General features: G+C 50.6%; 1 protein-coding gene across 2 annotated transcripts in view; it reads right to left on the minus strand.

Moving 5' to 3' along the window:
- TMEM181 (transmembrane protein 181) overlaps positions 1-14,499 on the minus strand; it is a 70,051-nt gene that overhangs the window by 31,669 nt on the left and 23,883 nt on the right. Inside the window, exons 2-3 of one of the 2 annotated variants that reach the window (XM_082475574.1) lie at positions 5,361-5,435; positions 4,748-4,851 (exon numbers count right to left, since the gene is read on the minus strand). In XM_082475574.1, the coding sequence (XP_082331700.1) occupies positions 4,748-4,851; positions 5,361-5,435 (179 nt within the window). The remainder of the gene's footprint in view (positions 1-4,747; positions 4,852-5,360; positions 5,436-14,499) is intronic. The other variant, XM_082475575.1, reaches the window with a different exon arrangement.

Raw genomic sequence — 14,499 nt, forward strand, 5'->3', positions numbered from 1 at the left:
CTGCTCTCCTGCGGAAGGGGTAGTGGGTTTTGGGTTATATGCAGGGTAGTTGTTATCATGTCAGAAGGAACAATGACCTTGTTATTGTCTTTATTTGGAGATCAGGTATGGTTTAAGGAGACGTGCATGGATGCCAAGTTGACGGGGTGGACTTGTGAGGTTTATGTGCCATGGTGTGCCCAGATATCTGGTTGAACATTATTCTAATTGTGCACTGAGGGTTTCTGGATGAGATGAACATTTGAATGGGTAGCTGAGTAAAGCGGGCTTCCCTCCCCAGTGTGGGTAGGCCTCAGTCAATTCACTGAAGGCCTGAATACAGCAAAAAGGCTGAGTGAGCGAGGAAGAATTTGCTCTCCTTCCCTGACTGTCTTCAAGCTGGGACATCAGTCTTCTCCTGCATTTGGATGGACTTGGGCTCAGACTGGAACTTACACCACTGGCAATCCTGAGTCTCCAGCTTGCTGAATGCAGATCTGGGGACTTCTCAGCGTCCATAATCACGTGAGCCAATTCCTTACAATAAAACTATGTACCTGAATCTACATAAACAGATCTGGTTCTGTTCCATATATACATATTGGTCTGTTTCTCTGGAGGACCTGCTAACGCTAGTGCTCTACAGAAGGAAATGGATATGGGAATCCTGACATGTTCTTTTTCATCTCAGCCTTGGTGCAACACTTTTCATTTCTGCAAGAGTGGAGAAGGTTTCATGTAATCATGGATGTTGGTGCTTAAGGAAACAAGAGTGAGCTGAAGTGCTGTGAGACTGGAGACCCAGGAGAATACTAATGCCTCCTCTACCAATCCTAAAGGACAGTTGTGAAAATCAAGTAAGATAACCGAGGTGTCTGGTGCTGTGACTCATGTAATTGGGATTCCTTGGTGAATTCACAGGGAGAAAAAGAAGAGGCTGGACACAACTGCTGTGGTCACCATCCTCATCTTCATCAGCAGGAGGCAAATGGCACCTAAATAACCACCCTCTCCCCCAGCTTCCTCAGCCCATTCATGACCTAAGCTTCAGTTCAGGTCAAGAAACCAGCCTTTTGAGGCACAACTGCCTCTGGGACAGGTTAAGCCCAACTGTCATTCACACTTTAATGTTAAGTGCTGTAGCTAAATAAACTACCCTCACTGGAAAAGGTATTTAGGAGGGCAGGAGGAACAGCCTAAGCAGGCTCCTGACCTCCTACCCGTGGACTGAAGAGACCTGGGTTTCTGGAAACCTGACTTTGGGTCTCCGTTTCCCACCTGTGTGAAAGGGGGCTGGACTGGATGATTTCAGAGGCATTTTCGAAGCTCAGATGGTGATGGGCGTCTCTTCCCCTCAAACAGCACCTGCAGGCTCCCTCCTGCTCCGGGCGTCGCCACAGCGGCCATCCCCGCCCGTGCTCACCGCTATCTCACCCCCTCCCCAGAATCTGCTGCACTGGAACCATTTATACGGCCCGGCTCCCCAGTCAGCCAGCACGTTCTGGATTCCCCAGCACCCAGGCAGGTCCTGGAACACAACTCTTTCAACACAGGGTACATGGTCAAGGCCGCCTGGCGCTGCCAAGCTGAGTGTAGGCCCTGGCTGCTGTGCAGGGCAGGACCAGGGTCAACCCTCCGTGTGCCACCTTCCATGATGGGGCCGTTAGGGGGTGAGAGCAAGTGGGTACAGCTGGGCCAGGCTGAATGACACTGCACCAAGGTAACCATAAATGATAAGATGGTCAAAAACTGTTCCTCACCTCAGGGAACAGTCCCAAAGTCATCCTATGAAGACACCACCACCGTGATACCAAAACCGGACAAAGACACCACCAAAAAAGAAAATTACAGGCCAATATCTTTGATGAATATAGATGCAAAAATTCTCAACAAAATATTAGCAAACCAAATCCAGCAACATATAAAAAAGATCATACACCGTGACCAAGTGAGATTCATCCCAGGGTAACAAGGATGGTTCAACATACACAAATCAATCAATGTGATACTCCACATCAACAAAAGACAAAAACCACATGATCATCTCAACAGATGCAGAAAAAGCATTTGATAGAATTCAACATCGATTCATGATAAAAACTCTTACCAAAGTGGGTAAAGAGGGAACCTATCTCAACATAATAAAAGCTATTTATGACAAACCCACAGCCAACATAATACTCAACAGTGAAAAGCTGAAAGCCTTCCCGCTAAAATCTGGAGCAAGACAAGGATGCCCACTCTCACCACCTCTATTCAACAGAGTACTGGAAGTCCTAGCCACAGCAACTGGACAAGAAAAAGAAATAAAGCGTATCCAAATTGGAAGGGAAGAGGTAAAACTGTCATTATATGCAGATGACATAATGCTATTTATAGAAAACCCCAAAGATTCCACGCAAAAACTATTAGAACTGATTAACGAATTCAGCAAGGTAGCAGGATACAAGATTAACATACAGAAATTGGTTGCATTTATTTACACTAACAATAAAATATCAGAAAGGGAAAGTAAAAAAACAATCCCTTTTAAAATCACATCAAAAAAATAAAATACAGGACTTCCCTGGTGGTGCAGCAGTTAACAATCTGCCTGCCAATGCAGGGGACACGGGTTAGATCCCTGCTCCAGGAAGATCCCACATGCCACGGAGCAACTAAGCCCATGCGCCACAACTACAGAGCCTGCACTCTAGAGCCCTCAAGCCACAACTACTGAGCCCACGTGCCACAACTACTGAAGTCCGCATGCCTAGAGCCTGTGCTCCGCAACAAGAGAAGCCACCCCCATGAGAAGCCCGCACACCACAACGAAGAGTAGCCCCCGCTTGCCACAACTAGAGAAAGCCCATGCACAGCAACGAAGACCCAATGCAGCCAAAAATAAAATAAAAATCAATTAATTAATTAATTAAAAAAAATACTCAGGAATAAACCTGACCAAGGAGGTAAAAGACTTGTACCCTGAGAGCTATAAACACTGATAAAGGCAACTGAAGATGATTTAAACAAATGGAAAAATATCCCATGTTCTTGGATTAGGAGAATTAATATTGTTAACATGGCCATATTACTCAAAGCAATCTACTGATTTAATGCTATCCCTATCAAATTACCCATAACATTTTTCACAGAACTAGGACAAATAATCCTAAAATTTATATGGAACCATAGAAGACCCAGAATTGCCAAAGCAATCCTGAGAAAAAAGAAGAAAGCTGGTGGCATAACCCTCCTAGACTTCAGACAATACTATAAAGCTACAGTAATCAAAATAGCATGGTATTGGCACAAAAACAGACATATGGATCAATGGGACAGAATAAAGAGCCCAAAAATAAACCCATACACCTATGGTCAATTGATCTTTGACAAGGGAGGCAAGTACATACAATGGAGAAAAGACAGCCTATTCAGCAAGTGGTGCTGGGAAAGTTGGACAGCTGCATGTAAATCAATAAAGTTAGAACACACCCTCAAACCATACACAAAAATAAACTCAAAATGCCTTAAAGACTTAAATATAAGACATGACACCATAAAACTCCTAGAAGAGAATATAGGCAAAACATTCTCTGACATAAATTGTAGCAATGTTTTCTTAGGTCAGTCTTCCAAGGCAATAGAAATAAAATCAAAAATAAACAAATGGGACCTAATTAAACTTATAAGCTTTTGCACAGCAAAGGAAACCATAAACAAGATGAAAAGACAACCTATGAACTAGGAGAAAATATTTGCAAATGATGTGACTGACAAGGTCTTAATTTCCAAAATATACAAACAGTTCATACAACTCAATAACAACAAAAAAAGCCCAATCAATAAATGGGCACAAGACTTAAATAGACATTTCTCCAAAGAAGACATACAGATGGCCAATAGGCACATGAAAAGATGCTCAACATTGCTAATTATTAGAGAAATGAACATCAAAACTACAATGATGTACCACTTCATACCAGTCAGAATGGCCATCATTTTAAAAATCTACAAATAACAAATGCTGGAGAGGGTGTGGAGAAAAGGGAACCTACACTGTTGGTGGGAATGTAAATTGGTGCAGCCACTATGGAGAACAGTACGGAGGTTTCTCAAAAACTAAAAACAGAGTTGTCCTATGATCCAGCAATCCCACTCTTATGCTTATATCCGGACAAAACTATAATTCAAAAAGATATATGCACCCCTATGTTCATAGCAGCACAATTTACAATAGCCAGGACCTGGAAACAACCTAAATGTCCAATGACAGATGAATGGATAAAGAAGATGTGGAACATACACACAATGGAATATTACTCAGCCACAAAAAAGAATGAAATAATGCCATTTGCAGCTACATGGATGGACCTAGAGATGATCATACTAAATGAAGTCAGAAAGAGAAAGACAACGACCATATGCTATCACTTATATGTGGAATCTAACATATAACACAAATGAACTTAACTTACAAAACAGAAACAGTCACAGACATAGAGAACAGACTTGTGGTTGCCAAGGTGGAGAGGAGGCGTGAGAGGGTTGGACTGGGAGTTTGGGATTAGCAGATGCAAACTATTACATATAAAATGGATAAACAACAAAGTCCTACTATACAGCACAGGGAACTATATGCGATATCCTGTAATAAACCATAAAGGAGAAGAATATGAAAAAGAATATATATATGTATAACTGAATCACTTTGATGTACAGCGGAAACTAACACAACATTGTAAACCAACTACATTTCAATTAAAAAAACAAACGGAAAACTGCTCACCTCTGATCCCGACGAAGACGGTCAGGCCGAAACAGACGAAGAAGACGACGAACACGAGGACGAAGTGGCGCTTGGAGAGCGTGTACAGCCTCATGGGCGCCAGCCTGCGGGGAGAAGCCGGGGTGAGGGGCGGCAGGGCGAGGGCCTCCCCCACCTGCGAGCCCTCGCCTCAGAGGAGGACCTATTCTCAAACCAGGTGACTCGGCTGACAAAAGCACCTAAATAACCTCAGTGACCACTGCTGGGGTGGGGGTCATTCCAGTATGTTCTGGGCCTGGCACTCCACGGGGACAGCCCTGCCACCCCGTGCCGCAGGGGGCCAGGCAAACCCCACCCTCGTGGCAGGAGAAGGCGCTTCAAAGCCCACTCGGGGCACGTTCGCCAGGCCACAGAGCGGGGCTGAACCCCTCCACACCCCCGTTTTCAGCAGCTAAAGCAGAGTCCAGGCGCAGGGAGGGCCCTAACTCCTCACACGCAGATGCCACAGTCAAGCCCGGACTGGGGGTTCCAGGCGCCCCGGAATCGTGTGTCCTAGACGATCTTCCCGCCAGCCCCCAGCTTTGTGTTTCCTGCCCAGGGCTCCTCACAACCTAAGACCCCTCGCTGGCCTCACCCGTCGTGGTGAAGCTCAGCCTGGCCTTCACCTGGGGTCTGCTTTTGATGCAACTCCGCAAGCTGCCGCGGTTTTCTACGAGTGACACCGATATGAAAGCGATTCAGAGGGTCCGTCCTAACACCCTAGCATCAGCTCCCTCCTATTCATCCCCACTTCATTCTTCGGTCAGAAAAAAATGGTGGTGGGGTAGGTCTCACCTCTCTTTTAGAGCTCCCTACACCAGGAGCCGGGAAACAAAAGGGAAGTCTGTGAAGGACAGACATAAATGCTGGAGAGTGGCAGGTCCTCAACGCTGCCCCCAAAGGCAGCCCCAGACAGGCTGGAACGCAGGCGCAGGCCCAGCTCCGATTCCCCCGAGACCAAGGGGAGGCCGGCCCCCCACCCTGTAGCCCACCGAGGAGACCCAGAACCCCGAGAGATGAGAGCCAGGGGGGTTTCTGTCTTGCTTTGCTCCTGACGTCCTTTTCTGTGCCCAGCACTTCCTGGTCTGGGGAGCTGAGCGGGCAGGAGGAATTTCTCGTGCCTGCCTCTCAGGAAGGTGACAACAGCCCCCCACCGGGAGGGGGAGAATCGGGCTCTGAACCGGAAAGGGAGGGAAGGCCGTTTGCTCTTGCGGTATCAAGTTCACGGCCGTGTGCACAAGCACACCCTCTCCCTTACACGGCCAAAGCAGCCCTTCCCGAGCTGGAAACCAGCTGGGCGGCATCTCAGGGCAAAGGTGGCCCTGAGTTTCTCTGACGTGGCTTTGCTGACACTGAGTCAGCGCTCTCCTGCCAGGCCTGGGTGAGTGAACTTTCAGATCGGCACCCCCGTGCTTCACTGGGTGACGGGACCAGCGAAGAAATAAAGCAACCAGTGTCTTTCCCTCTGGGACTCAGGTCTGAAGGCTGGACCACCAATGACCCCGCTGTGCGTGGGGAGCGAGAGCTGGTGAATTAAGTGGCCTGATCCCAACTCAGATTTTGGACCCTGAAGATCCTAAGAGGCCCGAAGCCTTGCACTATTAGAGCCAGAAATCACGTCAGGGAGGAAGTCCGGCTCCTTGGATTTGCACACGGGGAGCCCGAGGTCTAGAGACGGCAGGACTCTTGCCCTAGATGCCACAGCTCTGCCCTCGGCGGTCCCGGCGCTGCCGGAAGGAGGCTCTGGGAAGCAGGACGGAAGCGAGCGGACCCCCCACCCCCACCCCAGGAGGGCCTCTGTGGAAGCCGGGTGGAGTGCAGGGCTGGCACGAGGAAGGGCTCCTGTGTCGCTTCCCTGTCCCCTGCTCCCCCTCCCATGAGAGGCCTCAGCACACCCTGCGGAGGGAAGACTTCTCATAGTTGCGCATCTCCACGTGGGGCAACAGCGCATGAAGCTAAACAGACGAGATGCTGGGGACGTGCAAACACGGTCAGGTGTGGACGGCACTGCCCCGATGTCGACCTGAGCGCCGACAAACGTGCCACGGGTTCTGCACACCGACACGAGGGAAGCCCCGTGAAGGGTGTGCAGAAACCCTCGGTACTGTCTTTGCCACTCTTCTGTAAATCGACAGTTGTTTTAAAAAATTACACAAAGTCATTCATGGCCCCCCCCTCCCCCTGGGCTGCTCCCGGGGTGACCCTGGGGCTCTGAGGGGCACCAAGGGCTCCCCAGCAGAGGTGAAAGCACAGAACAGAGGGCTTGGAATCAGAGGAAAACAGAATAAGAAAAGTTATATCTAAAATTTGATTTTTAAAACATTATCAACAAAACGCATTATCAATGATTTACTATAAAAGCACAGCTACTCAGCAGGTGAGAAGGAACGCTGAAGAAAGAGGCTTCAGGAAGACGACAGCACAAGATCAAACGCCTGCGGCACACGAACCACCCAGGGTATTTTTCCAATTTTCTCCTCGGGAACTCAATAAAGATCTGTCGTTTCCCCTTCCTTAAAACTTCCACTTCAATCCAATTTATGAGATCCGTTCCTGCTTCGGCAATCAAGCCTCACCCAACTGGACAAAAAAAGACACGGAGGCGGCAAAACAAGCCCCCGCGTGAGCAGATGTCACCGCACAACCAGCCCCGCTGACCAGGGCTCGCTGGGGACATGGTGGGCCACGGGCCTCGTTTCCTCTGTCCCCGTCTCCCGAGCGGCAGGACACCTCCTCAGGCAGCCTCACGCCGGGGGCACGCTGCAGCCCCGGTGTCCCGGGCCGGGGGCCAGCGCCCAGACTGCAGGACCCAGCTGGCGACGCCGCCCTCTCCACCGGCCTGCTCACGACGCATCACCGAGAGCTCTGAAGCGGTTCGCCGAGAACCCAGAGACGCCCGGCACCTCGGCCACCGCACCTGATTCCCGACAAATCACAGGCCCACACGGCTGACCACAGTCACAAAACTCCCGGGCGCCGCCGGGACGGCTGGAGAAGCCGAGGAGGCGAGGAGTCACGGAGACCAGCCCGGGCCGCCCCCGCGGGCTTCGCCTGGCGTCTCACGCTCGCCGCCTCCCGGCTTCCTGCCCCGATGTGGCACCCAGCGGCTCCTCTGCCTGCGGCCCATCCCACCTCCCTGCTGAACAGTCCAGCCAACCTACAGCAGCCCACAGCCGGGCGTGTCCCCGTGAGCAGACAGCCCTCACGCCCTGTGATCGGGCCACCAGCGGGAGGAGCGCCTCTGCTCAGAGGCCAGACTGCGATGCAGAAAACGGACGCGGCCGACCACCCAGGGGGCTCCGAGCCACCCTCATCTCCTCCTCTACAGTCGCCCATCCCCTTCTGGGAACTCTCCAGCCCAGAGTCAGGACCCCACACTGCGGACCCTCCAACACCCGTGGATCTCCTGCTTCCTCGTTAATGGTCCTTCCGCCTCCAGGACCATCCCCAGCGTCCTGCCTGCCCCGACCCCACTCAAAACTCGTGGCTCCCAGGACACTTTCCCTTAGGAGTCCTACATCCCATCATGGTCAATAGGTTTAAGACTGAACCCGTTAAAAAACAAAATAACATAAACGAAAAACCTGCTTCCACTGCCCATTTCCGGCCTCTCCCCTTCCTCCATCCCCACATCCGGAAACCCTGGAGTCACCTCCGACGTCCGTCTCTCATTCATCCCACACAGCCAGCCCGGAAGAGGTGACGCCTCTCTTCTCTCCACCCCCAGCACACCAGTCCCGCAGTCCAGGCCCTCATCACCTCCCACTCAGCCCCTGCAGCAGCCTTCCATGTGTGCCTTCCTGGGCGGGTACTACGGCACTGTTAACGTGCTACCCCGACACAGAGAGCAACTCGACTGAGTTTAAATGCCTTCCTATGGCCTTCGAGGCCCCCAAATCCACCCCTAAATTCCCACCGTCCTGCATGTACCCTGCGAGAATCACTACCTCCTGAGTCATCGCAGCTGCCTTCTCAGGTAGGGACTGCTAACAGCCCCATCTCACAGACGAGAAAGCTCGGGCTCAGCGAGGTAGGTGACCTGCCCTAGATCTCAAAGCAGAGGCTGCATTCAAACACAAGCGTCAGACTCCAGGGCTTAGGGCTTAAATTCTATAAAGCTTCCCACCGTGGTCAAGCCTGAGTCCAGACTAGCCCCTTCAGGTACTGCTCTCCTGATCTGAAATGCTCTCTCTTCTCCCTACCAAACTACCCAAATCAGACCCAGCATTCATGGCCCACCTCTGTGTCCCACCTTCTCCATGAAGCTTTCCCTCGCTTCTCCACCTCTCATGGCTGCCCAGGCCTTTAAACCACTACAACATGTGTGGCCTGCACTACATAGCTGAGCGCTTGAAAATAAAGCATCAATATACCCACGTGGACACCAGACAGACACGTGGTGCGCATTCAGAAAACATCTATTCCACTCAACTTTTATTGGTTTTCTCCGAAGTGTTCATGTAGTTCCCTCAAATTGGTGGTGAGATGCTAGGGCACAGGGAAAGGGCTCCCCATCTCCCCATGCAACCTGGCCAGGTCAAGCACAGCTGCCGACGCAATCGTCTACCTAGATAACCACGGCAGGAAGACTTCTTACAAAACCCTGCCAGCTCATGATCAGCGTCTCTCTTTTTCTTCTCTTGATGGGTCCCATACATCAGTCTTCCTCTCCAGGTCCATGGATCTCTCCACACTCAGGCATCTAAAACACACACTCGAAAATTCTGGTCCCTTTGGAGCCCCCATGCCCTTGGAAGACCTTTCAAATGCGATGGAACAGACTGTCGCCTTGGCACCAGCTTGTACTCTTTAGGTTCCTTCTAAATTAATCTCAATTTTCATGGGTAATTTATAATATCACAGACACATTTCCTAGAGAAACTAAAAACACTTTTCTTGGAAAGCCAACGCCCAAAATTGCAGCTTTAATCCAAATCACTGTAAGCCCTGCCTTCCCCCCATGATGCATATTCATGACCGCTTCCAAGGAAGGTGAATCTTCGGAGCCATCCATTCCCATGAGAGAATGGCTGGAAAACTATTTTGTAGGGCCCTCCACAGGCGAGCACCATCTTCACCTTACTGGGGCTCCTTGGCATGATGCTGCTCTAGGCCTCTCTTCTCTACTCTCACTCCCCAGGTGGTCTCATCCTGTTTCAGGCTTCAGAGACAATGCACATGCGAGCAATTCCACATTCGTATCTCAGCCCAGCTGGACTCTGGACTTACATGAAAAGCCTACTTGACATCTCCACTTGGATATCTGGTAGGCATCTCAAGTGTGACGCATCAAAAGCCAGACCCCTGACCTCCCACTGAGGTCACACCCTTGGTCAGACGGCCCTTCCTTCACCGGCCAGCGGGAAAGCCCGTGTCCCCATTAGGGCCATCGAGCGCTCCTGACAGGCCGCAGCCAACACTCCTTTTCCCGCTAAGCACTTTTCCCTCCCACGCAGGTCTCACAGGAGTTAATAAAGCAGCACTAGAAAGAAACTGTAGGGGAGGCAAGCACTCGATGAGCCTCTTTATGGGCCTGGAGCAGAATGACCACGAAATGGACAGAACTCGGGTGAGCAGAGAAGGCGAGAAAACGCCTCGAGGTGCGTCTCTAAGCGATGCAGAGAGCAGGATGGGAGGAAACCAGCACCACAACCTCTGCCTTTGACAGAGCCCCAGGGACGACCAGCATGCAGCCGGGCAGGAGAAAACAGCACCAGGGGCTGCAGGGGTCTCAGAATCACGTTGTGTGCTTTTTTTTTTTTTTTTTTGTAAAACCAAAGCAAGCACTGACAGATATTCAATCTGAAGACTTCTTTCCCAGAAAAATGCCATCATGGATCTTGTCCAATTTTGAAGCATCTTTATGACACCACAGAATTACATATTTTGTCTCAGCTCATCAAGTCATGGTACAGCAGGCAGGTAAGACTGAAACAGTTTCGGGATTACAAATTTTGCTGTTTGCTCACCTCATACCCAGATTTCCCACTTTAGAATTAAAAAATTAGAGTCTGGGCAGTGGAAAGGGATTTTTGATCTCTCAGTCTGTTCTCAAGTTTTAGTTAGGATTTTATTTTTCTCACAATCTGTATAAAAATCATTTGTCTCCCGGGGCCCTGAGCACTGGCCTGGTGCCCATCAGGCTGGGTTCAAATCCTGGCTCCCCCACTTCCCTGGGCAACCAGGTAACTTCTCAGGATGTCAGCATCCTCGTCTGCAAACCAGAGACAGGCAGAATGACACCCACAGGACCAGTGGGAGCACAGATGAAAAATGAAACACTTAGAACAGTGTAGTAAGCACAGAGGAAGAACTCAATCGTGTCAGTTATTAATAGTAATGGTTGTGCTTTTCCCCTGTCCCCCTTTTTTTTTTAATCTCAGTTTTCATCCAACCGATATCCCTGATGATCCACTGTGTAAAATGTCCCCTCCTCTGGTTCAGAACCCAACCAGCTGCAGGAAAGGGCAGGAGGGGTCAGTGTTCCCTATGCACCTACTTGGTACCCAGCCAGGTGCTTCCCTGTGAGGCAGGTATCATCAGCCCATTTTATATATGGGAAAATAGAGGCTGGGGAAAGTATACACCCACTAAGGTCCCGGTCAGCAGGAGACAGAGGTGGGATTTGAAACCACAAGTTCAGGGGTGGAAAGGAGGCCCACCACTCTCTCACTCTTTGGCCCCCTCACCAAACTTTCCCTTTTAAATAACCCACCATTTAATGGGGTTTGAGAGGGAGAAACTCTGAGAAGAAGAACAGAATGGGAATTCTGAAATTTCAATCAACCCACTTGAATATATCACAGAAAAATCATCTTTAGTTATTCAAAAAAGCCATTATACAAACATTCAAGGCCCAACGACCTCAAAAAGTATTTTAATGAACGATGGTCTAAGCTCCTCAAGGAACCACGAACTCATGTGTATCCTTGCCAGGCCACAAGCCCAGTGACTCACAGCCAGGAGCGCGTTGGTCAGGTCATCGAATACCCTTCCCATGGCAAACAGAACAAAGAAGCTGGCCACATGCTGGGCAGCGCGGCCCGGTGGTTAAGAACTCGGGCTCTGGAGGCCGACTGCCTGGGCTGGAAGGCCCCTGCACCACTGACCAGCAGGGTGACCTGGGGGGAACAACGTCACCTCCCGGGGCCTCTGGTTCCTGAACTGTAAAATTCAGGGACCTGAGGGACCCCACCGCCGAGGGCTGCTGTGACAATGAAGCGGGTTTATGACACGGGAGCCTTGCTAACACTCAGTCAGGGCCAGCTGTTACTGAGGCAGGGGAGTATATCGACCTCAAGACTGTGGGCCCTGGAGCCCACCCCCGGGCTTCCATCTTCTGTGACTTACTAGCCATGACCTGGAGAAACGCACTTGACTTCTCTGCACCCCCGTTTTCTCATCTCTAACACTGGGATAAGAGAAACTTCTTCATGGGAAGGGTGGTTATGAGGCTTACGTGAAATGACGTACATGAAGTGCCGCCGCAGTACCTGGTACACGGTAAACGCTACGTCATCTTTCATTAGCTTTAGCGATCCTTCCGGCTCAGAAGAAAAATTATCCTAAGGGACGCAATCCTAAACAACTCTACGGCTGCAGGACCAGGATTCTGACCCAGGTCTGCTGTCTCCTCAAGCACCAGGACACTCAGAAGGCCTGGGCCACAGCAACCACAGCAGGACTCCACTGTGCTCATTTGTGCCACCCCTTTGCTGCTGCAGAAAAGAAGTCTAAACAACACATTTCTGCACTTAAATGCACCCAGAATGAAGGAGACATGTAAAACACACTCTTTAAAAACTGGCTGTAAATACCAATCAAGACACACACAAGAGGCAACCTGATTGAAGTTTGCAGAGAAATGTTAGTTGAGAGCAAAGAAACAAATGAACCTGAGAAATCTCGGCCAAGCAGGGCCCACGCAGGAACAGCTCAAACAGGTGTTCTGTTAGTCACATTTAGCAACTGATTGAGACACGCCCTACCCCATCCTCCCCGCCCCCCCGAACTCTCAGCGTCTCTTGCTTCCCTGGCATCATCAGAAAAGGAATGGAGTTTGCAGGAAACTTAAGCATAAAGTTTTTAGAACTGGGAACTCTTTTTTTCTGACTGGTTTTGGTGGCAATCTCTCCTGCCCTCTTGAAAAGAACAGGCTGGGCTGCACCTGAACAGGGACGTCAGTGCAACGGACCTGCGTGAATCCCCCAGCCCCTAAGCACGCTCCTGCAGGCCACTCTGTTCTCTTCCAATCTCCCCCAGCCCGTTCTTTCTCCTGGCTTCTCTTCCCGCTCCTGTCACTTCTCACCTCTGTCGCCACGGGACTCCGTGTCACATCTGCCAACAAGAGCACTTTGACCCTACCAGGCACTGAAGTCCCGTACACGCTTCAGATTTTCAGGCTTTTTTTTTTGTTTTGGTAGAATGTTTATTGGCTGCCAAGGACTTTTTGTGATTTGCAGGTCCATGCTGTTCTGAGCGCTGGACGATGGTCGCTGGCTGACCTCCAGATAAGCACAGCCCTGGCCCCTTGCTCAACAGGAGGGCATCTGCATGGCCTACCCTCCGCGGGGGGCGCAACTCGAAGCCTCCACTCAAGTCCTTCATTCAAACTGTGGTTTTACAGCTCCTCCGTTAGTTACTGGCTCAGCCTGGTCTACTTGGCTGTCAAGTAACAGAGCACAGGACTCCCGCAGGAGACACGGACTGCCGTCAGCTACCACCCACACGGCTTCAAACTCTCTGCCTCTCCACGTCCTGGGGAGATCACGCCACCACACGCCACCCCGGCTGCCCTGCAGTGCGGGCCCAAGGAGACTCGGAATGCGAGGACCTCCTAAACATGCTACGTGTCACTCCGCCACAAGGTCACAATTTCACGCAGCATTCCCAGCGGTGCTATTCACATCTACCACAAATGAATGGCGCCGCCGGAGCTGGACAGAGGCAGTACTGCTAGCCTATCTCTGTCTAGGGTTTAATTAAAAGAAAGACCTCTGTAACACCCATCTGGGACTGACATTTTGTGCAAGTCAGCTTTCCTATGTTGTGTTAAAGTGATCAAGTCCGAAACTTCTACAGAAGCAGGAGGAAAAACCTTTCCTTCCACCACACGTGTTTGCATTCAGGCAACACGCCCAGATCTTGCGTCTCTATGTCCACAGTCAGAGAAATCAGCAGGGGTCCACTGCAAACCTCTAAAACCTCAAATGCACAGAGAAACTCACACAGTCCCGTCTTAAGGCCGCCTTCAGTTGTGGGAACCTGCCCGCCAAACCTCTGGTCACAGACACTGCTACATGCTGCAGAGACTCCCGGCAACCCTTCTCACCACCTTTTGCAACTCAAGTGCTAAACTTCTTTTTAATTCTCTCTCCTCCTTTTCCGGATGTCCCGAGGGGCACCCAGGTGACTCTGTTGCATCAAAAGCAAGCTTTAGGGATGGCGTCATTGGGGCCCTGGATGGGTTTTTCCTCATTAAAACCCCTGAACTTCACAGAAATAATAGGGCTGAAGTCAGCATATTGTAAAACTCATAAACCTCGGTATCCCCGAGATCTAAAGAGGCTGCAGCAGGCTCCCAACGTGGCAAAATCATCAAAAAGCCAACGGAGAGCGCCTCTCTCTACCTGGCGCTGGGCTCCATCACAAAAAGCAGTAGGGCGCCCAGGGCGCTTTTCATAAGAGGTGACGAACAGGGCCACTGCCCGGGGCAGGGTGTCACCACCTTTCCA

The sequence above is a fragment of the Balaenoptera physalus genome (genome assembly GCF_965194825.1).
Source record: "Balaenoptera physalus genome assembly, chromosome: 9".
Classification (NCBI taxonomy): domain Eukaryota; kingdom Metazoa; phylum Chordata; class Mammalia; order Artiodactyla; family Balaenopteridae; genus Balaenoptera; species Balaenoptera physalus.